Below are 24,319 nucleotides of genomic sequence, written 5' to 3'. Positions count from 1 at the left end.
TATATATTTTTTTTTTTTTTCCCCCGAAAGTTGACATCTAGTTGGTTGGTGTCAAGTAGTTTGATGTACTCAAATGCTAGTTGCATCACTACTACTAACAACAAAGGACATTTTTGTGTATTTAAGTGTGCACAATTCCATAGTGTTTCTTTGCTCTTTGGTGATTTGTTAAATAAAAAAATACAACCTTTCCACACCAACCTTACTGTCAAGCACTAAAGCCACAGTTACTTCTGATCACTTGTAAGAATACATTTATATGATTTTCTTTTTTGTCTCATGAATTCTATGCAGTCATCACATGATTTTGTTTCCCGCACTGCAGTGTCCCAGTTTTGTTTTTCCTAGCCTGTATGAGTGAACAGAGTGTTTAACTTACTACCTTATTGAGCAGGAATGTAAGAGAAGGATTGGGCAGACCCTTTTAAGTTTTTGTGACACCATTAGTATTAACATCCTATTAACTCACTCACTTATCCTAACCATATTTTGCTCAAGGCTCCCAACAGGAATACACACAAGCAGGTTTTCTGGTTAGTTTTCAACAGCTTACCCTCATTTATATTCTGGTCCTGACAAATTAATTCTGCACTACTCTAAGTCTAATTGCCATCCAGATGAATTCTCACATCTTTGGTGCTTTACGTCACAAAAAAGTTATTATACAATGAAACTTAACATGCAAAAATATGCACACTGATTTAAGAAAGCAGTCAGTGTGTCCATTGTAAATTCAGCATTACCCAGAGAAAGAAGTCTGACTGGCCTGGCTGTAGCTATTAAAGGGTAAGCTACTGCTGTCAGCAAGATCTTCAATCTGAATCAAAATTAGACACAAAAATCAGTTGAAATGCTGGTTGGGCACTAGTTATCACAGGTTATAATAACTGGACTTTGTTGAGTGGGAAAGTAAAACTGGTCCACTAGAGTCCTTATTGGTTATTGCATTGATATGACTACAAAACAGGCAACAGTCATACAAGTGTAATGCCTGGCTTTGTACCTCACATCTGTCGCACACTATCAAGTGCATCACTCATTCTGGCTCTCAGGGACATTTTACTACAAGGAAAAGGCAATATTCCATACTGTCAAAAGCATTTATAAGCATAAATGAATAATATAATTTATGATGTTACATGGTCTACAAACAAACATTAAAGACTTTGATTCTACTGTGTGTTGCTCTTTCATTTTCAGGTTTGTTGATAAATCACATGTATGCCTGCTTGCTTGACAAAAGTGAGACAGAAACAACTTTGACATGACAGTCAGATTTGCAAGCTTGTACTATGAGCAGATGAAACTGAATGTGCCAAGGATTGGAATCCTCAGATTGCATTCACCAAAAAAAAAAAAAAATGCCAAGAAAACATTTTTTTTTAAGATTTTTTTTGCAGGGTTCAAAACCCCCCACCCCTCCCGAAATAAAAAAATGTATTCTTACTTTCTATCCTTCTGTATAAAGTACAGGGGAAATATCTGATATATAGCAGTCCTGGACTTAGTATGTATATATATATATATATATATATATATATATATATATATATATATATATATATATATATATATATATATATATATATATATATAAATATAAATATTCTTACTTTCGATGCTTTCGTATAGAGTACTGAGGCTATCACCTCAGACCTGCATGTCTCCTGCTTTGCCCTCCTTGTCACAATATGTCTTATGTATTAGTTAAAAAGAAGTGGTGAGGGAAGCACATCTCTACTATTTCAGGATGAAGAAATGAGGCAAAGAAGAAAAAAAGGCAGAAGCTTTCAATGTTCTGTCTTGTGATGGAACCATGATCTCTCCAGACTCCCGTACAAAAGTTCTAGGAGTGACCATTGGCAACAAACTGAAGTTTGACCTACACATAAATCAAACTATCAAAAACATACACAAAAAACTAGGCTGTTTGTACAAAAGTAAAACATACCTAACTCAACAGGCTAAAATTACCATGGCTCAAACTCTTCTCCTCTCCACACTTCTATATGCTGCTCCCATCTTCAAAAACCTATCCAAAAGTGAAATCACAAAATTGGATACCTATTACAATCAGACTGCCAGATTTGCCACTAACGCTCCTTACCGTTCCCACCACTGTCACTCACTTCAACTAAATTGACTTGAACTTCCAAATCTCATCACCTTCCACCAACTGATCTTCGCTCAGAAACTCCTACTATATCCTGAAAAAACACCAGCACTATCAAATTGGCTTAAATTACAAGATAACCCCAGACAACTACATTCTAGTGACAAACTATTAATCAAAATGACCAAATCCAATAACTCAGCAGGTGATTCCCTAATTCCGTTACTACATTGGTAAAATCTGGAACTCGCTGCCCTCTGCTATTACCTCAGCAAAATCAAGCATTAAATTTTAAAAAGTACTAAAAGAACACCTTATAATCACAAGAAAATGCCCATGCCTTCACCCAGGTTGACCCCTCTGTACCTGCTTCTTCAGGTCAGCAAATGCTCTATCAACCTCCCCATAGTATTCAGCTTTATCCTACTAGCAGTCTTACTAAGCTCTAAACAACTTTCTTCTTCTACTCTTTATACTCCCTGTTTCATTCCAATTTCACCCTACTCAAACTGCAGTTCTTGGTATATTATGCATATTTCTGTTTAAAGAACCATGAAACTGTAAAAAATCTAGTCTATGTAAATCTTACTGTTCAAGCAATATCTATGTCTAAAACCATATGGTAAACTAATTTGTCCTTCTACTACATCTGTATGCTATTTTTTTTTTCTTAGTATCTGTTAAATAACTCAAGTTGTATATTAACTAGCTGTGGAGCTTTTCTTCCCAGGCCTCCGCTGAAAATGGACATGCATCCAGTTGGATTCTCCCGATCAACAAATGTAAAATAAAATAAAATAAAAAAAAATAAATGAAGATGACTGGTAGAGTACTGCAAGGTTCCAGACTGCATCATCATAAGCAACATTACTAGCACTGCAGAAGCCCTGAAAGGCAAAGGATTTTCTGTGGGGTAAAAAGGGTAAGAAGCAATGTTGCAAGAATAGCTACTACTAAAACAGCTTACATCCAATGTAAAGAAATGCAAAATAATGTATATGTAGCTAAAAACTCAATTAGCAAAGACAGAGGGAGGAAACTATGCAACAAAGTTAGACAAGGACTTGAGGTTGATGGTGCACAAAGCCTATAATGGAAGGAAAATAATGTGAGAAAGCAACAAACAGACTGGGATGAGATCACTGAAACCACAGCTAGCCTGAAATGAGAACTTTTTATTATATTTTTTTATTTATTTATTGCATTTGTTTACTGGGAAAGTCCACTGAGCCTAAAAGAGCCCATTTTTGGTGGAGGCCCGGGGAGAAAAGTTCCGACAAGAACATAGATGCAGAAAAAAAAATTAAACATTAATTAGTACCGAAGTAGAAACAGAGTTACACATAGTGGTTACAGTAATATATACAGGATATATACAGAAGTCAGGAATGTAGTTGGTTTGATTACAGTAACATATACAGAATATATACATAAAAGCAGGAATTTAGTTGGTTGCCCGATGAAGAGTGGTAAAACTGGAGATAAATTAATCAGCAGTATTGTGCCAGTATCAACAAGTTGTTGCTGTTGTGTCTTTCGGCTTTTTCTGGTTAGGGGTTGCCACAGCGGAACTCCAGTCCCCTAATGATTGGCAGTAGATTTTTACGTGCTGAGTTGCTGGCCCTGACGCACAACCTTCAACGAAGGTACGCCCATTCACACATGTTTCCACACAGAAGACGCTCTAGCTGAGAATTGAACAGGACAACATCTTACTGTGAGGCGACAATGCTACCGCAGCACCACCACTGCAGTTCCCCCAGTATCAACAAGTGATGAAAGAAAAAAAAATAAATATAGAAAAAGTATCATCAGTCAGTAGTAGTAAAAAGCATAGGAATTTAGTTATAGGGAGGAAAAGAGCAGGTACATAGCCCAGAAGAGAGGATGATTTTTCAGTATTTGTTTGAAGGTGGTGGTGCTGCCCGTGTTTCTTATAGGAGGAGGAAGTACGTTCCATTGTCTCGGACAGTGAAGGAGTAGAGCAGTTGACCGGGTAAGGTGGGCTTTTCTCCTTTTAGAAGTAGATGATTTTCAGATCTTAGTTGCCTGCTGGGTTTTATAATATGTTGTCCATATTATTGCAGTGGGACTATACTCCCCACACCTCAAACTAATATTAAAAACTCTATGATAAATGAAAATTGATAAAAGTTGGTAAATTTGTTAATATTGACTATGTTTTAACAAACTGTCCTGCACCTCTGGTTGTTGAAGGCAAACATAAGAAGAGGTGCCACCATACCCTCTCAACCTCTTAGTACCATAATTTTAGACAGAGACAAAAATAATGGGGGACAAAAAGCCAAAAACAGGGACAGATTTTTAAATGTTGCTCTTATAAATTTCTAAAGTTGCTAGAATAACTGTTTTTTTTTTTCATTGGCATGCATTTTCTGAAGGATATGAAGTCCAGAACTCAAATGTCTATCATTATTAAATGACTTTATTTTTCAACAGTTTGCCAGAAAACCACACATTTTATGAGAAACAGAATAAAAATATGAGGCAAAAGTCTGGACTGGACATTCTTTGAAATTCTGGACAGTTGAGAGGTATAGGTATCAGCAAGAAAATAATAGACAGATACTAGTATGCATACAAAAAGCCTCAGCAGTAACAAAAAAATGCAATATGTTTTTGTTATTCTTTATAGAAAAATGGTGAGAATGTTTCTGGGTTGTTATATACTGTTCTGGCAGTACAACAAGGAAAAATATAGGATGAAATAAATGCATAAAATGTCAGAAAAAAAGTGTAGAATTTGCAGAAGAAGCCATTAAAGGAAAATAAAGATATTTAATATTGTTTCATTGAGGTGGAAGGAAGAAATGGAACATTCTAAATATTTATGTCCTTCAAATGAATCAGTAAAATAAAAGTTGGATAATGTCTCCTTCAGTTCTACGAAGTGAGATAGCAGAATCACATAAATAACTATAACTTAGCAGGGTCAGAACTATTATGTCATACCCTTGTTGAGTAGACCTGGCTTGTCCCAGGCTTTTCTTCTGGAGCCATGCACATATCATTTTTGGGAAAAAAATATGAATTTAGCAACAAAATGGAATTTAAAAAGCAGTGATGGATAGCGCAGGTGAAATATGGAAACATTTTTTCCACAGAAAAGGTTGTGAATGTGAAGAACAGATTATTTTATGGGTTTTGGAGACAGAATACACTAAAACATTTAAGAATGTATGCACTAAACATAGGGTAGCTGTTGAACGATCAGAAAAATTAAGTTGCAGTTTGTGAAGGAGCTGCTGTTTACCCCAGTCATAGAGAAATGGACAGATAGTACCGTATCAAATGTCAGCACCTTTATTTCAATGCATTTCATCTTCTTCAGTGATAGTAGATTCAGTGGATTTGACTAAAGGCTTTGAGTACTGATAAGAAGTACCTAAAATTGTTACTGTATGTTCAGCAGTGATGCAGGGAAAGGCAATGACACATTTAACTCTGCAGATAAACTACCGTGCTACTCTGTTTGGTCTGCAAAAGTTGGCAAACTGCACACGCCAAATGCTCACTGGAGGCGTAACGCTGCAGTACTTGTACCTTATGTGGTATGTAAAGATGAGGTTTTGACATGAGTACATTTCCTGTTTGTTTCACAGGAAGCTGGGAACCTGGTGTCACAAAGGCAGAAAGCAGCTTTAAGTCACAGTCTATTGGCATCTCCAGTACCTCTATGTACTACTAAACAGCTGTCTTCAAGATCAACAGTCACAGAACAAGAAACTGAAACAAAACAAGGTATGAAGTTTACTAAAATATAGATAATATGCATTAAACTGAAGACTGAAAGATAATTGCATTAACTGTATTTTTGTGTGTGGTTAAGAACTATGTCTATTCAACAGTGTTATGCAGGTCCATACAACAAACCATTCTTGTTTTAATGTAGACATGCATTATAATATCAGACAAAAAGTGCACTTACATTGTTTTGCAAAAATGAAAAGAAATTACATTTTGCAAAAACACTGTTAGAAGTTGAACCATGAAGCTTTATGCTTTGACAATTAACTCAAAACCACTTCTGAAGACACTGTTGGTTAAAATGGCAAAAAAGGACAATATTTTCCAGTACCTACAGAATACTGTTAAAATAATATTCAGGAGTATAGTGTGTGCATGTATGCTTTTTTTTCAAGAGTTTTCTGTTGGAAAATAAAAGGTCATGATTGTTCCTCATTTTAACACTTAAGACAGAAAAAAATAACCTTCAGTTTGTAATAGAACAGCGACTGCTTCTTATCTTCAAACTGTTATGTCTCTTCCTTTATCAGAAAAAGTGCAACACTTGCACCAGGAAGCTTATGTTACTTGATTTACTAACTGAAAGTGTTTGTCAATTGCTGCTGTGTTGACATAAGTGGAAACAAATCTCCCATTATAGTCATAACAGTTATTCAGAAAAAGCAAAGGCTACAGACAAAGGTAGGAACATAATAAATAAAACAAATAACTGAAGGAATACAGGCAACAATTGTCATTACAAATACAGTACTTATAAGAATAAACAAGTTATGGACTGAAAAAAAGTGATGACTGCCTCAAAATTCTATAATGCCAGTATCAAAATTCATTGACTGCTTGGTAGGCTGTAAAAAACGTAATATCACAGTCAATGTTAATTCTCAGAGAACACCAATAAAGGGCTTACTGGCTATGGTCCTTATCCAGGGGAGGAGCACATTCATTCAGGTACCACTAAAAATGCATAAAGGAGCAGACAGATCATAGTTCTGTAGATAATGGACTTTGGGACTGTGAAAGCAAGCAGAACCTCGACCGAAAGTGCAGTTGAAAATACAGTAAAGTTCAGCTAGTTACACAGTTACGTCTGTGATAAAATATGTGACCAGGAAATTAGAAGACTTAATGAATCAAAAGAAATTATAGTACAGTAGCGATCTACCTTTAATAGATGTTGCATGCATTCTGCTTCTATAAACATCTTAACATGAAAATAAACATTTTAAAGCACAACCTTGGGATTTGACTGCCCTCTTCTAAAATGAAAGGAAAAAGTAAGTCTAGCTTGGTGACAGTCTGCAATGTTTTGAGATTTCTTCTTCTGGTGTATCCAGCTAGACATAATTTTGAAATTTCCCTTGTTCAGAATGTAGAATATATTCATACCTGTCCCGGCATATGCCATGGTATCACCTGCTACTCTCAGAGGGCATGTCCAGATTACATACTATATTTTTCTTTGCTGTTTGCACATTTCATATCTTGCTCATAATGTTTGAAAGTTTAACTTTACTATGATAAAGTCTAAAATGCAAAAAGCTTTCCATATGTTCTTGTGTTTGCCAGACCATAAGCCAGCACCCACAATGGCAATGCCCTTGTTACCTGATGATTATTACGTGAAACATTACCACAAGAACCTGTATATCAATCCAGCCACTAACAAAAGGCAAAAATATGACAGCTAATCAACTCATAGTCAAGCTTTAAATATTCAGATATGTGAATAGCCCAACCTAAAATGAAAGTTTAATTTAAATATATATTATAAACTAGTAACTTTAAACATGATGCATTTATTCTGAAGAAATGTATCCCCTGCACCTCTTAATGCCAATGTGTGAGACTTTGACCTATATTTCCACAAACTAAGTGTAATAACTCTGAGGTCATACTACCTCTGAGGTAGAGAAAATGCTAACTATTCAATAGTTAGTCTTGCAAAGTGATGTCAGCTGTAAGAGGATGATTTTTTTTCTTACAGCTTCAGTTTGCATAACATTTAGCATAACTGAAATGTAAGACATCTGATATAAACTTGGAAACTTTACTGGCTGACAATTATAGTAACAGCATGTGCTGTTTTGGTGTTTGGCAGTTACAGTCTTGCAAATCATTAGTTTTAAGATAGCAGCATTATTGGCATTTCAAAGTTCAACTTTTGAATGGATTGCTTATTAGAAATACAACAGTTCATCTTTATGTAGCCAAAGTAATGAAATTTAGTTAAAACTTGAAAGCACACTGCTATTACATTTGAGTAAGGGTTATTAGCCTTAATTCACAGAGCCAGGCTCACAAAATAGAAAATTGCACTCTTAGGCTCTGAAAAGGCTGTATTAATTCACACTTGGTTCAGCAGTGCTATTCATAGGCAAGCAGCCAAGTTGGTGACTGACAGGGGCACCAAATACAACCACTCCACTCACATTTTAAATGCTACTGCAGTGACTGCTCCATTGCACCTTGTCATGGGATGATTATTCCACTTTTCAGTTAGACAATCATTGAGAAACAGTGAGGTTATAAACCAATGAGAAATTAGCCCCCTGGAATACATCATCTACCCAATGCTCCAATCACTGAGCCACAGATTCCTGTACAACTGCATCCATGGTGCAGAATTAAAACTAATTAGAAGGGGATGTGATTGAGGGCCAATAGAGTAGTCTCTCCATGCCTGTGCTTATATAAATAAAGTGCAAGAGGGATGACAGGTCAGTCATTCATTCCATGGCTGAATGGATTTTCTGCTGTACTGAAACAAAGTTAAGTAGAATTCATTTATGCAGTGAAGTGACAACTTCACCATTAATAATATATAAACTGAGCAAAATACAGAACACCTATGTAGTCTGCATGTGAGTTTAGCATAGTAGTATAAATAAAAAATGTCAAGTGCAGTCACAGAAAATGTTTTATTTTACTTGGTAAATGCAAGCAAAATGTAAATATAAGAGGCTTATCCAGTGGCAGCAAAGGAGAAAAGTATCATGTTTTAAAACTTTCACGCTGCCATTTTCACTGTCCCACAGGCTATATATTTGAATGTTGCCCCCTCCAGAATGCGAATTTACGTGTCATCTCTCCAAAGTTGTGAATTTATGTTTTTACCCTTTCAAGCATATTAATTTAGGAGACCCCCACACAAGATATGAATCTGTCTATAGGCAAACTTTTAGGTGCTATAATGCTTCGTGGTCCCTTCCACAATACATAAATATATCTTTCTATCTATCTATCTAAATATCTATCTATCTCTCTTCCTGTCTACCGGGAAAGTCCAAGTGGGATAAAACTTTTTTTCAGCAGAGGCCTGGGAAAAAAACTCTTTATTAACTAAAGTGTTAATAATATTTATTTTCCTGCTTTTCTACCTTTATTCTGGATGCTGCTATATGACTTTCTTCAATTTCATGATATGTTGTTTTCCATAGCAGGGGATGTTTTTTGAAGTATTGCACATGGTGGTAAAGTGCCTAGGACGAGTCCCAAACTTCACTGAACTAAGTGCCACTTTCCTTATGTAACACTATGAAAAACTGCATTATTTATATTTGTGCAGCCCTGTTCCATCAGTTAAGATACTCACTAAACAGTTTCTTTTGCCTTTTTTTTTTATCCTGAGCATATTTCAGACCTCTAGGAGGAAGCAGAATTCAGTGTTTACAACACTGCCTGTACAGATCACCTTGGACTCTTTTATATGTTTGCTAACCAAGTGGAATATTAAAGCAACATCTAACGTAATAACCTTCTGCATGAATGTCAAGCTGACTTAGCACAAGTGGTACACAATGACTAACAGCAATTGTCTGCCCTTGAGAGTACATTTCTGCTTCATTTCTGTTTTACCCAGTTTAGCTGTAATATCCCATGAGCTACAATAGTGCAGTAATGTTATCACAGATCATGTGCAAAGTAACCCATGAAGAAATCCATACATGATGTGAACTATGTACTGGTGGCAAAATTGTTGCATTTCCTTCCTTACCCTAACGGCCACTTATATGGCATCTATAGCCATACTATTCTGTATAATAAGAGAACACACCACTCATCACTTGACTGAGATTTCCTAGTTGGACTTATCAACATGTCACAATATCGAATGTCAGAATATCAATACTGAAACTGTTTTTTCAGTGTTGTGCCAGTATTTCTTAAGATCAGGTGTTTACCCATCCTTCAGTGTGAAGTGATACCCTTCCTTCAGTGTGAAATGATACCCTTTCTTCAATGTGAAGTGATATCCTTCCTTCAGTGATCTCATAATTGGTATATGCAATATGCCGGGGGTGGGGAGGGTGCAGGGGGGGTCTTGTCTTCTGCAAAAAAAAAAAAAATCTGCTTTTTGTTTTACTGGCATCACTGAAATGCCAGTTCGAAACAGCTTGCCCAATATACTAATCATAAGTGACCCAATAGTGAGGCACACTGATGTCCCATTCACTAGGTTGAATAAGGAGAAGGTAACAGTCAGCTGTCTATCAGGTGCCAGAATCTGACGAGCACTCAGGTCACTTCACAGCAAGTACAAGTATGACTCTGTCACTGTCCATGTGGGTGTGAATGACATGAGATGCACCTCCCTGGACTACATGAAGAGAGACATGGAGGAGCTCTTGGCTTATGTGGCCCAGGCAGGTATGACCCTAGCCCAGAGCAGTGTTCTACCTTCGCCCAGAAAGATACCGCAGTACAAGCAGAAAATGATTGACTTCAATAACTGGCTAAGTTTCTGGTGTCATTCTAAGGGGATCCAGTATCTGTATACTTGGGATGACATAACTGACAAATCTCGATGCTTTGCCAGAGATGGCCTGCATCTGTCACCCCTGGGTTTCCTGATACTGGCTAAGGCTCTTGCCACCTCTATAGTGCCTTTTTTAGGTGATGTTCCAAAGACCAAATTACCACCGTAACAGCTATAATTAAATGCAATCTGATGGTCATGCTGCTCAATGCTAGAAGTCCAAATCTCAAGATGCAGTTGCTCAAAGCACTCCTCAGAATGGAGAACATCGACATTTGTGCTGTAACGGAGACCTGGTTTAAAGCAGCAGAAAGCCCCCCTGTACTACCAGGCTATAACTCATTCCAAACATTTCAGCCCCAGAACATGGACTGAAGCTCCAAAGGTGGTGGTATCTCCATATTCATAAAAGGATATGTACACCTCCAGACTAGTAGCCCAGCATAACACATCTGAGATACTTGAGGTACAACTAACATTGGCTAAGATGGCAATTCAGGTCGTAGCCTGCTACAGGTCCCCAACCATGTCCCAAGACTCTCTCTCCATGTTCCTAAGCACCCTGGAAACTATTATGGTCCAACCAAACACTCTCATACTAGGTGACTTCAACTACCCCTCCGTCAACTGGGAAAACTACTCATGCACCAATACACTGGCCCAACACTTCTTGGAATTCATCAATTCCAATGCCCTGGACCAGCTCATTCTTACCCCCACTAGAAGAAGCAACATCCTTAACCTGGTTATTACTAACATGGGCAACCATTGCTCTACACCAATAGTCAATTCCTCCCTGGATAGATCTGACCACAAACTAATCACCATAGAAATCCACATCTCACCCACACACCCCACAAAGGTACCTACCATGAAAAACTTTTCCAAAGCTGACTTTGGGCTCCTAAAAACAGAGGTGGCTAACTTCACGGCACCCATGCCAATGGAAAATAGATGCATGACTGCCGAATCTTACACCAATGCACTGTACGAACATGTACATAAATGCATGGAACTAGCCATACTCAACAGAACCAAGATGCTCTCCTCCAAAAAAGGAAGCAAAACTCATGGTCCCCTGCCATTAATAAACTCTACAACAGAAGGAAGAAACTGTTGCAGAAAAAGGTGAAGTCCCAAGACTGGAAAAACTCCCTTATTAGCCTCAACAAAAAGTTGAGATCCCTCATCAAATCCTCTAAAGCCAGCGATGAAGGCAGAATTGCAGCATAAACTAAAAGCAATCACAAAGCCTTCTATAGTTGTATCAACAACCTCCACAGCAATACCCAGATTTGCTCTGAGTTACTGCACAATGGTACCTCCTATACTGAGCCAACAGATATTGACAACATACTGGCTGACAGATTCAGTGCCATCTTTACCCCTACTCCCCCCCAAGGACCAATCACAATACTGGAAGAATGCCAGGCACCCAGCATTATTGCTGCACAGGTTAAAGCTGCATTGTCCAAGGCCAAGAATACAGCTTCTATGGGACCCAATAATATCTCTGGCTGTGTTCTACATGAACTACAAAGCGAATTGGCACCACATCTGTGTGCCCTGTTCAATCACAGCCTCGCCTTAGGCTGTGTCCCTATCAAATGGTGCACTGCTGCAGTCATCCATCTCCATAAAGGGGGAGTGACTACAGACCCTGGGAATTATTGCCCCATTAGCCTGATGAGTCTGATATGTAAAGCTATGGAACACATCATCATGGACCTGATTAACAAAGATATAGGAAATCTCCAAACTCTGGACCCCCCACACTTTGGCTTTGTGAAAGGGAGATCATGCCTGCTCAACCTGGTTGACTTATTTGAGTCAGTCACCAGGGCTGTGGATGAAGGTAAGGCAGTGCATACAGCCTACCTCGATCTGGCCAAGGCCTTTGATACCATTCCTCACTCAGGAATTATTGATAAACTCACCAAACTAGACATCAACCCCTATATCACAAGGTGGGTTGTAAATTGGCTCACAGATAGAACACACAGTGTGAAAGTAGCGAACTCCAAGTCAGACTGCTGACCAGTCATGACTGGAGTCCCACAGGGACCAGTCCTGGGTCCTCTCCTGTTCGGCATCTACTTCTCAGAAGTCCAGGCCAAAACAAAGGGACTCTAGCTGACCAAGTTCACAGACAACTGGATGCTGGGAGCCATTATTAACTCCCCAAGTGATGCAGACATCCTACAGAAAGGCCTCACTGAGACCAATGACTGGTGTCTAAACCGCGGCCTTAAGCTTAATGCCAAAAAATGCATCATCATCCCCTTTGGGAAAAACTCAGTTCCCACTAATTACCACATCGATGGGAGCCCACTGAACACTGAAGGCATTATAAGAGATCTGGGAATGCAGGTTGATAGCAACCTCTCCTTTGACCACCACATTGCCACTGTGGTCAGAAAGTACTTCTATGTGGCACATCTCATTACCAAGGGTTTTGCATCTAGGAAGAAAGAGGTCATCATCTCTCTCTACTCTTCCCTCATTAGAACAATCATCAAGTATAATGCCCCATTTGGCATGTACCTCACTAGACACCTGCAACAGCTGGAGAGGCCACAGAAGTACCTCACAAAGAGGTTCCTAGGCATTAAACACATGTCCTACATGGACAGACTCAAAAGACTCCAGCTATTCTCTGTCTCATATTGCCTACTTAGAGGCAATCTCTGCTTGACTTACAAAAACATATCTGACCCAGCTCTGTTAGAAATGCTACATCTAAAGAAATCTCAGTCCCTCCACACCACATGCTCCAGAGACCTCAACCTCATTACCACAATCAAAAGAACATGCTGGAGGTGCAGGTTTCTCACCCAGAGACTACCCATAATCTGGAATAGACTTCCCATGCATGTCAAGCAGAGCACCTTGCTGTCCCTCTTCAAGAGAAATCTTGATGAGTGGATGGGTAATAGAAAGTTCACCCCAGGGATCACTTCAGTGGCTTTACTTGATAGAGGCACTAGGAACTAACGTCGGGCAGCATGATGCCAAGGCACCTCCATGGGCTAGGCTTGTAAAGACTCCAGGGCCATTAGCCTATTACACACCTATGAACCTATAAGTATTCCCTTCCTTAGTTATATCAGACCATTTAGTCATTGTCTTCTGCCTCATGTCCAGCCTCCCTAGCCCCAGTAATTAATCTGCATTCAGGGATATCAGAAAAAAAATACGATCTATTAGTTTTTATTAACCCTTCAGAAAAACATAAATGGTCCAATAATTCCAAATACCTAAACACTTATACCTCAGCCCTAACCATGAAATTTTATAACCTACTAAATCAGTTTATATAGAAAAATGTCCCCTTTCATCATAAGCAACACAATGTATACATCAAACATTCAGTCTAGTGGATTATGGGACCAATTTCCTGTTTCTAACCTGCCATACTGAAGTCATTTTAAATGGCATTAATTTCATTCCATCTACTATATCTTCAGTCCCATTAATGGTCAATTTAAAGCATCATCTGGCAAAACTTCTCCTAAACAACTTTAATCAATGTCTCTTCACAAATCTGTAGCTGAAGAATGGAGAAACCCTATAATCATCTCTCACCATAAGTACACCCTTCATTAGTTTCTATTGCCTTATCTGTAAAGTCATTGATAAAATTATTGCAGAACTAATCAATAAAATTATTCAGAGGACTCTAGAACCTTCACAGTTCAACTTCTTACTTTGTTAGCTTCTTCAGAAAAGTCTCCAAAGCCATAGCTAAAGGACTTCCCATCCACTTTGACTATCTGGACAAAGCCATAATATTGAACACAGTTCCCCATTCTCACATCATATATAAGCTAACCCATTTGTAGTTCAGTGGGTTGCTAACTATGAAATAGAACACAGCTGATCAGAATAAATGGTACTTTCTCTGAAAAGCAAAATTTAACAAGGTTCTGCCCTAAATGCTCTTCTCTTTGAAGTCTATATCTGTGAAGTAAGGGCAAATTACCTTTGGCTAACTAAATTTGCAGATGACTGCAAGCTAGGAATCATTCTAAACTCCCATTCTAATTCATGAATATTCCAACAAAGCCTTGATCACACTAATAAGAGGTACACAAATCATTGTCTCAGCCTAAATGTCAATACAGTGTCAAGTGGAGCAACAACTAAAACACATCTTTGGTGCTAGAAGACCAGAAGGCTGTGGGTTCTTTTCCTGCTCCAGGTGATTGGATTGCTGACACTACATTGCAGCATGGGGGAGAGGGTGCTGAACTCATGAGACATTAAACCATGGTCCTATCTGCTTGAGTTGGTGATATCTCCTGTAGATTTAAAAGATTCTACAGCCCCTTGAAATGTTACCCCAATGCTCTGGTCATATTTTCCCTAGTCATCTCAGGTCTCCCCTGAAAAGAGGCCACAAGCCAAGTGGGACTAAGATGGATAACAAAGGATAAATAAAATAAAATAAATGCAGAGTAGTAACCCTTAGTAAAACTAGAGCTCTTGCACTGTATCACACACATGGAATTCGCATTAACATTGACACCTTGACTTGGAATTTATGAACTTACATTGACAAGTTGTCCTTAAATTGGCATATGTGTAATAATGTCAGAAAGTCTTTCTACTGTGTTTGTCTTTTCTGTCACTGATTCTCATCCATCCCAATTCACCCTAACTCTCCCCTCATCCACCCCATTGTAGAATGCAATGCTCCAGTTCACATGTATTGCTCTAAGTAACATTGACAACTGGAAATACTCCAGAATTTTATAGCCAAAAGAATGCAAAGATTAAAGAATACTCACTCCAAAGAACTAGTGCTATGCCAAAATGTTAACAAATCTGGCTCGAGTGATAAATTCATCACCCAACACCGTCCTCACTTATGGAACAAGCCTCTCTTGCATAACAGACAGTGTAAAATCTTAGCAACATGGAAAAATCTATGAGATGAATGGAGAGGATTACATAAATTCATTCCAGGAGTTACTGACTATAAACTTGTAACCATGCCAAACTAATCATTACATCTCAGTCTCCATATTCCTTCTTTACTTCAGTTGCTTCTGTTTTTGGATACATGTAAAATGTATCATTTAACATTTAAAATACTGAATAGCCAAAATGCCAAATGGCAAAAGATTGACCACAAAATGGTTGAAAACAGTAATTTCACGAGATCGTGGTATAGCAAGGACAGGTGTTTTGCCCTTTTTCCAATGTAGTGTGATCTCAGAGTTGGTATATATGATTAGCAGGTAGTGTAGTTGGGGCAGCCCCCCACATGGGTGTACAAGGGGCTTCCCTCCCCCTGGCACAGAGCACTTGTCAAGTTTTTCAGTTTTGAGCTCTCACGGTTGAGCATTTGCCATTTGGGGTTTTGACCATTTTCATTCTGAATGTGTTCCCTGTTCCACAATTTCTTGAACTCCCTTCCATCTATCATAATCCAAGCTAATATGTATATATACATGTATATATATATATATATATATATATATATATATATAGATATATGGGAATCATACTTGAATGGTCCTTTCATCAAATTGTGGAAAGCCAGTATGTTTGCTCGAAAATCAGATGACTGAACATACCGTCATTTCTTTTGTGTAAGATTGTGGTACAGTGAGAATCAGGGAATATGCCCTTTCCCCAGTGTAGAGTCTGCTTGCTTGATAATTAGTGTTTCGACAATTTGTCTTTTTGAAGCTAGGTATATTTTATATGTTGATTAGGTATGGTATAAAAACTGAGTCTTTTATTAAGTGTTATGATGTGTCTGAGGAAGTAATTTTTTTACGAAAGTGCTTACACAGTACATTTTTGTGGAACTGGAATAATAAACAGACTTGTGGAATCTTTAACAATGTGCCTGTCTCCATACCTTGGGATTTTTTTCTGATTTATATCTTTGGATTTTGCTCACTTTGGTTTGGGACTTTTTTTGCTTTTATATATATATATATATATATATATATATATATATATATATATATATATATATATTGTTTTATTTATTTATATTTAGACAGAGAGCTATAGATATACACAATATATATATATATATATATATATATATATATATATATATATATATATATATATATATATATATATATTCATGCACAAACATGCACACATACTATATATATATATATATATATATATATATATATATATATATATATATATATTCACACACATATTTTATATATATATATATATATATATATATATATATATATTCATGCACACACATGCACACATACTATATATACATATATTCATGCACACACATGCACACATACTATATATATATATATATATATATATATATATATATATATATTCTTGCACACACATGCACATATACTATATATATATATATATATATATATATATATATATATATATTCATGCACACATGCACACATACTATATATATATATATATATATATATATATATATATATATTCATGCACACACATGCTATATATATATATATATATATATATATATATATATATTCATGCACACATATATATATATATATATATATATATATATATATATATATATATATTTGCACATACTCTATATATATATATATATATATATATATATTCATGCACACATATATATATATATATATATATATATATATATATATATATATATATATATATATATACATGCACACACATGCACATATACTATATATATATATATATATATATATATATATATATATAGTTTCATAGTTTCATAGTATAGTACTAGGCTATCTGCCCTGGGGCATTTGTAAGCCTAGCCATAGTGATGTGGCTTTTGCCACCCCATGAAATGGTACAAAAAATGTACAGAATAAATTTAGAATACTGTGCCTCTGTCTAGTAGTGACACAATGAAGGTCCCCTTATATAATAGAATTAGTTTACTGTGCCCCTGTCTAGCAGTGACACAGATGTGACCCCTGGGTAAACTTACGATCTCCCATCCACTCATCAAGATTTCTCTTGAAGAGAGTCAGTGAGGGGCTCTGCCTAATATGAACTGGGATCTTGTTCCAAAGCATGGGAAGCCTCTGGGTTATGAATCTATCCCTCCAGCATGTCCTATTCATACTTGTGCCGAGGTTTAAGTCTTTAGCTCTCGTGGTCCTGATGGATTTTGATTTTTTGAGGTGGAGCATGTCCATCAGATCCTGATTAGACATGGCCTTGTACGTCAGGCAGAGATCACCTCTGAGCAGGCGGTATGCTACTGAATAGAGCTGAAGTTTCTTTAGTCTGGCAGAATAAGACATATGTTGGAGACCCTTGATCCTCTTGGTGAGGTACTTTTGTGGTCTCTCCAGCTGTTGCAAATGCCGGGTGAGGTACATACCAAATGGGGCATTGTACTCAATCATGGGTCTGATGAGGGAGGAATATAGGGGTACAATGACATCCTTGGATCTGGATGTGAATCCCTTCATGATGAGGTGTGCAAGGTAGAATGTTTTTCTAACCACTTTGGCAACGTGGGTGTCAAATGAGAGGTCACTGTCGACTTGGGTCCCTAGGTCTCTGATTACTTTTTCCGTACTCAGTGGGTTGCTGTCTATGTGATAATTTGTGGGTACTTTGTTTTTCCCAAAGGGGATGACTATACATTTATTGGCATTTAGTTTAAGGCCGTGACTCCGGCACCAGTTGTCCGTTTCTGTGAGGCCTTTTTGTAGGATGTGCGTGTCTGCTGGTGTATCGACTATGGCGCCTAGTTTGCAGTCATCTGCGAACTTTGTCAGCCACAGCCCTCCCATGTTTGCTTTAACATCTGAGAAATAAATGCCGAACAAGAGGGGTCCCAGGACAGATCCCTGTGGGACACCACTTGTGACTGGCTTTGAGTCTGACATTGCTCCAGTGATTTTAACTTTATGGGTTCTGTCCTTTAGCCAGTTTACAACCCATCTAGTGACATAAGGCTTTACATTTAAGCTGTTGAGCTTATCTATGATGCCTGAGTGGGGTATTGTGTCGAAGGCCTTAGCCAAGTCCAGGTATGCTGTATGGACTGCTTTGCCCTCATCAATGGCTCTAGTGACTGTTTCGAAAAAGTCAACCAGGTTTAAAAGGCAGGATCTGCCCTTTACAAAGCTGAACTGGGTGGGGTCAAGTGTCTGTAGGTCCCCTATGTCTCTGTTTGAGTTCCATAATGATTCTTTCCATAGCTTTGCAGACAAGGCTGGTTAAGCTTATGGGGCAGTAGTTTCCAGGGTCTGTAGAAGCACCCCCCTTGTGGAGTGGGACCACTGTTGCTGTACGCCAGTGTTCAGGTACATATCTCTAAGTAAGGCTAAGGTTAAATAGCATTTTTATGTGTGGGTTTAGCTCCTCTTGGAGTTCACGTAACACGCAACCCGGGATACCGTCAGGTCCCATTGATGCTGTGTTTTTTGCTTTGTTTAGGGCGGTTCTCACTTGGACATCTGAGATGACAGGGAGATTACATTCAGCTGGGATAAGTATTTCTTCTTTTGGGGGTGAAGGAGGGGAGAAATTTGCACTGAACCTGTCAGCCAGAATGTTGGCAATATCTGTGGGTTCAGTGTATTTTTTGTTGTTGTGAACCAACTCTGAGCATATCTGAGGGTTTCCGCCCAGGTTTCTAACATAGCTGAAGAAGGCTTTATGGTTATCTTTAGTATCCTTAGCGATTTTTCTCTCAAAGTTGGCCTTGGATGTTTTTATGAGAGAACGTAGTTTTCTGCTAATGTTGATCAGAGATGTCTTCCCTTCATGGGATTTTGCTCTGACGTGCAGTAGCTTCCTTCTTTTGTTATACAATTTGTTTATGGCTGAGGTCCACCAGATAGGACGCTTACCTTTGGTGGAGAGGGACTTGGATTTGTTTGGGATTGCATGATCCATGCATTCTTGGAGATGTCCATAGAAAGCATTTGTGAAGGATTCGGCATTGTGGGATGTGGTATCCACTGGCACAGTGGGCTTAAAGGATACCATCTCAGTCTTAAGAAGAGTGAAGTCTGCTTTTGAGAAGTTTTTCACTGTGGTCTTTTGTGCTGGGGGTGGAGGTGGGATATGTATATCCAGGGTGATTAGTTTGTGGTCAGATCTCACTAGTGAGGGGTATACTTCCGGTGTGGAGCATTTTGTCCCTATGTTTGTGATGATCAGGTCTAGTATATTATCTACTCTAGTGGGAGAGGTGACTAGTTGTTCCAGTGCATTTGAATTTATGAATTCCAGGAACCTTTGGGCTAGGGTATTAGGGCTAGAATAATGTACCCAATCTATGTTTGGGTAGTTGAAGTCTCCCAGTATGATGGTATTTTGTGATACATTCATATCCTCCAATGTCTTCAGGAAGGCTGAGTGGGGTTCTTGAGATTGGGAGGGTGGTCTGTAACATGCTACCAGTTGTATAGCAGTTTTGCCTATGGTTAGTTGCACCTGTGTGGTCTCTGATGCTTCATGTGTTGCTACTAACCTGGAGGTGTGGGTGTCCTTGATGAATATGGACACTCCCCCTCCCTTTATGGTTCGGCCCGGGTTTTGGGGCTGAAAAGCATGATACGAGGTATAGCCTGATAGCGCTGGGGTGCTCTCAGGAGCCTTGAACCAGGTTTCAGTTACTGCACAGACGTCGATGTTCTCCATGCTGAGGAGTGCATCAAGTGCCTGCATCTTGAGATTTAGACTTATGGCGTTGAGCAGCATTACCCTTAGTTTTTTTCCATTTTTGTTTTCTAAGGAGGTGGGTTTGTCTTTTGAGCCTTGCCTAAAAAAGGCACTATGGGGGTGGCAAGAGCCTTAGCCAATATCCGGAAGCCCAGTGGTGACAGGTGTAAGCCATCCCTTGAAGCAGCGTGGCTTGTCCAACATGTCATCCCAGGCAGACAGACATTGATCCCCTTAGAATGACACCAGTACTTGAGCCAATTGTTAAAGCTGATCATCTTGTCTTTGTATTGTGGTATCATTCTTGGTGAGGGCAAGATGCTGCTCAGGGTCAGGATCATACCAGCCTGGGCTACATAATCGGAGAGCTCCTCTATGTCTCTTTTCATGTAGTCCAGGGAGGTACGTCTCAGGTCATTCACACCAGCATGGACAATGACGGAGTCATATTTGTACTTGCTTTGGAGTGACTTGAGTGCGTGTGTTATGTGGCGGATCCTAGCTCCCGATAGACAGCTCACAGTCACCTTCTCCTTGTTCAGCCGGGTCAGCGGGACATCAGTGTGTCTGACTATAGAGTCACCTATTACTAGTGTATCAGGCAAGGTGTTTGGCCTTAAGGGCTGTGATTGGTTGACACACTGATTTATTGAAGTATGTGTTGCATGTGTTTTGTTTTGAGGTGGTGGATTTTTGGATGTCTGCTTTGGGAGCCTCTGTTGTTTTGGTAAGTTTTTTATTAGAGCCTCCGAGTATGTCTTTGTGTTTTTATGTGTTTGGTTTGCAGTTGTGGTAGGTCTATGTGGGACTGGGATTGTTGTGTGTGTGGTTGCCATCTCCTCCTGTCTGGTCATGCCAGCCCTGAGTTGAGAGAGTTCAGCCTCCAGTTTGGCTATATAGTTGCATCTCTCACATGTATTTGTGTTTGTTGGGAGGAGGAGAGGGTTGTCTGTGTACATGAGACAATTGTAGCATTGTCTCAAGATACCCAGATTGACCAGATGAATTGGAGATGACGCCAGTAATCTACCACTCGACATGCTAGAACAGTATAAGGGAGTGCTGTACCTTTAAGGGAAGTGGATATTCACAGGGGTGGTAAGTAGATGTAGTGCTTTACTTAGTACGAGAGTGCTTACTTAGTAGAGAAGTATTGAGAACAAGTGCTAGGCTTATAATATAGTGAGTAGTCTGGTTATACTAAGAGTAGAGCTTCCTTAAGGGAAAATTTGAAGAGCAGACTTGACGGAGCCAGAAAAAGTTTAACCTTGTTTAACCGGTGCTGCGCTATGCGCACAACTGCGCAAAGCTGTGCAAACGCGGATTTTAAACAGTGAACTACAAAAGAGCTAGAAATTGTCCAAAACAACCAATTACTACAGCTTCTTGTGCTGAGGTCACTTCCTACAGGGACAGTAGGCTGCTCAAGGCTCCCCACTCCCACTGGTGAGCAAAGAAACTTCCTTCTATCCAAGTAAGGTAATGGACAACACAGGAACTACACCACAGCCCAGAATACAGCAATGCCTGTAAACTGGAATAAACTAGTCGAGGAGAGGCGGGAAAACAAGGATTATTTTTTTGTTTTTTTTGTTTTTTTGGTAGAAACACACAGAAAATGCACAAACAGTGATAAATTAGTTACACAGGCTAGCACACTTTAGTGGGCAGCCTCCACAGTTAAATTAAACAAACAAACAAACAAACTTTCGATCAAATTCGACTAAAATGTAACTTTAAGTGCAGATTTTAAAATAATGCAGCAAACAGTTAAAAAACAGTTCAAGCTAGTTCAGGGTAAGCTACAGAAGCTATTCCAAGTGAAAAAAGCAAAGATACTTAAATCCAGAAAGTAGTCGCTTTTCTGAGTTCCCTGCTGCTAGGACCACTCTGCAGAACCACGAGGAGCTTGTCTGAGCAGTATAGCCAGAAAACAACGCCCAGAGGCGGCTTTTAAACAGTGAACTACAAAAGAGCTAGAAATGGTCCAAAACAACCAATTACTACAGCTTCTTGTGCTGAGGTCACTTCCTACAGGGACAGGTAGGCTGCTCAAGGCTCCCCACTCCCACTGGTGAGCAAAGAAACTTCCTTCTATCCAAGTAAGGTAATGGACAACACAGGAACTACACCACAGTCCAGAATACAGCAATGCCTGTAAACTGGTCTAAACTAGTCGAGGAGAGGCGGGAAAACAAGGATTTTTTTTTGTTTTTTTGTTTTTTTGGTAGAAACACACAGAAAATGCAGAAACAGTGATAAACTAGTTACACAGGCTAGCACACTTTAGTGGGCAGCCTCCACAGTTAAATTAAACAAACAAACAAACAAACTTTAGATCAAATTCGACTAAAATGTAACTTTAAGTGCAGATTTTAAAATAATGCAGCAAACAGTTAAAAAACAGTTCAAGCTAGTTTATATATATATATTCATGCATACACATGCACACATACACCAGATAAACTATCTCCTACCATCCTCATCTGAGCTATTAGATTTATTTGACATTTGTTGACCGGGTTGGTCTGATTGAGTGAGTGCCCATTTTCAGCAGAGTCCCGAGGAGAAAAGCTCCAGGTTAATGCAATACAATGTAGAAATAGTTTATACAAATATTTCAGAATACAAATAAGATTGAGATACAATAATAAACGAAGATTAGCATCAGATTATTACATTTCAATATAGAGATAAATATTACAGAATAGAATTAAGGTGTGATACAGAAAAAGTGAGTAGCTATACAATATATAGTGGAGACCATCAGGCTGGGAAATATTGGTTATCTGGGCTTTAACTGATATAAGTTAAGGTGGTATCTTATATTGAAGCAAGTTGTTAGGAAGGAGGTGTGTGAAATCTCTTCATGTTAGGGTTTAGATGAGTACAATTAGAGAAGAGCTGAATGTTATAGTTAGAGAGTAAGGGAAGAAAATAAATAGGAAACTGTAATGTTGTTAGAGGGAGGTTCAAAAAGAAGGGAGAAAAACACAGAGTCTAGGCTGAAATTTAAGTATATATGGGAGAGCAAAGAAACTAGAGAGATTAAGGGTAGTAGAGTTAGACAGAGTGAAGGGTAACATAAAATAGGTTAGACGGAGGTTCAAAAAGAAGAGAGAAAAACACTGAATCTAGGCTGTAGGTCATCTTTGAGTTTGTCTTTTTTATGTGACTCTGTTGGCTAACTGTATAAACAGCCAGAATAATGCTGACTTAGATTAAACTTATAAATATTTACAGTGCTTAAGTCTGCTAGCAGCTTTTAGGAGTATATCTTTAGGAATTCTTGCCCTTCCTGAGTATATTCTATTGTTATTTAAATAATTTGTCCAGAGCGGGCTTTTGGTCATCTGGTGCCCTAGGCAAACGAGCTCCACAACCCCCCCCCCACACACACACACACGCCACCCTGGTCACCCTACACAATCCTAATTACATGTTTTCTTCCTTTTTCTCACAGTTTGTCTTACTCTTCTGTTTTTCCAATATTTATTCAGCATATTTTAAATAAACCATTTTTTTACTACACAAATAAATAAATGCATACATACGTATATACATACTGGAAAAACACCCCTGCTAGAGGCTACAGTGGAGCCCTAGGTGGCTGCCTAGCTGCCCTATGCCTAAGGCCAGCTATGCACTGGTTAACTTTTATATTCATTTTAGAAATGTGAAGAGATATGGTCTTCTCAAGACTTTTCCCTAGTTTCCTGCTTTAATCTCTCCTCCAATCTATGTCTGTAATATTTGTTACATAAGGCAAAGTCAGAAACACATAGGCTTTATTTATACATGTTCCCAATGCTGAAATTTGTTTTACAAAGAGTGACATGAAAACTGTTGTTGCCCTTCTTTTTTCAGAGGCAAGTCTTGGGAAGCAGCAGTAACAGCTAAAGTTACCTTCAGATTAGGTTTGAATCTTTCAGCACATTTGGGAATGTATCTCATACAGAGGTGACCCAGCCATGTTATTTATTAAGGGTCTATATTAGAACACCGAA

The 24,319-nt window shown here is 38.5% G+C and overlaps 1 protein-coding gene across 1 annotated transcript in view; it reads left to right on the top strand.

Annotated features, from left to right (window-relative positions):
• Positions 1 to 24,319, top strand: part of IL16 (interleukin 16) — a 769,621-nt gene that overhangs the window by 492,707 nt on the left and 252,595 nt on the right. The window contains exon 16 of the mRNA XM_044077894.1: positions 5,737 to 5,875. Coding sequence (XP_043933829.1) covers positions 5,737 to 5,875 — 139 coding nt within the window. The remainder of the gene's footprint in view (positions 1 to 5,736; positions 5,876 to 24,319) is intronic.

The sequence above is a fragment of the Protopterus annectens genome, chromosome 7.part0, assembly GCF_019279795.1.
Source record: "Protopterus annectens isolate FY-2018-M chromosome 7.part0, PAN1.0, whole genome shotgun sequence".
Classification (NCBI taxonomy): domain Eukaryota; kingdom Metazoa; phylum Chordata; order Ceratodontiformes; family Protopteridae; genus Protopterus; species Protopterus annectens.
The sequence above is the reverse complement of the archived record's forward strand: the minus strand, read 5'-3'. Positions and strand labels throughout refer to the sequence as shown.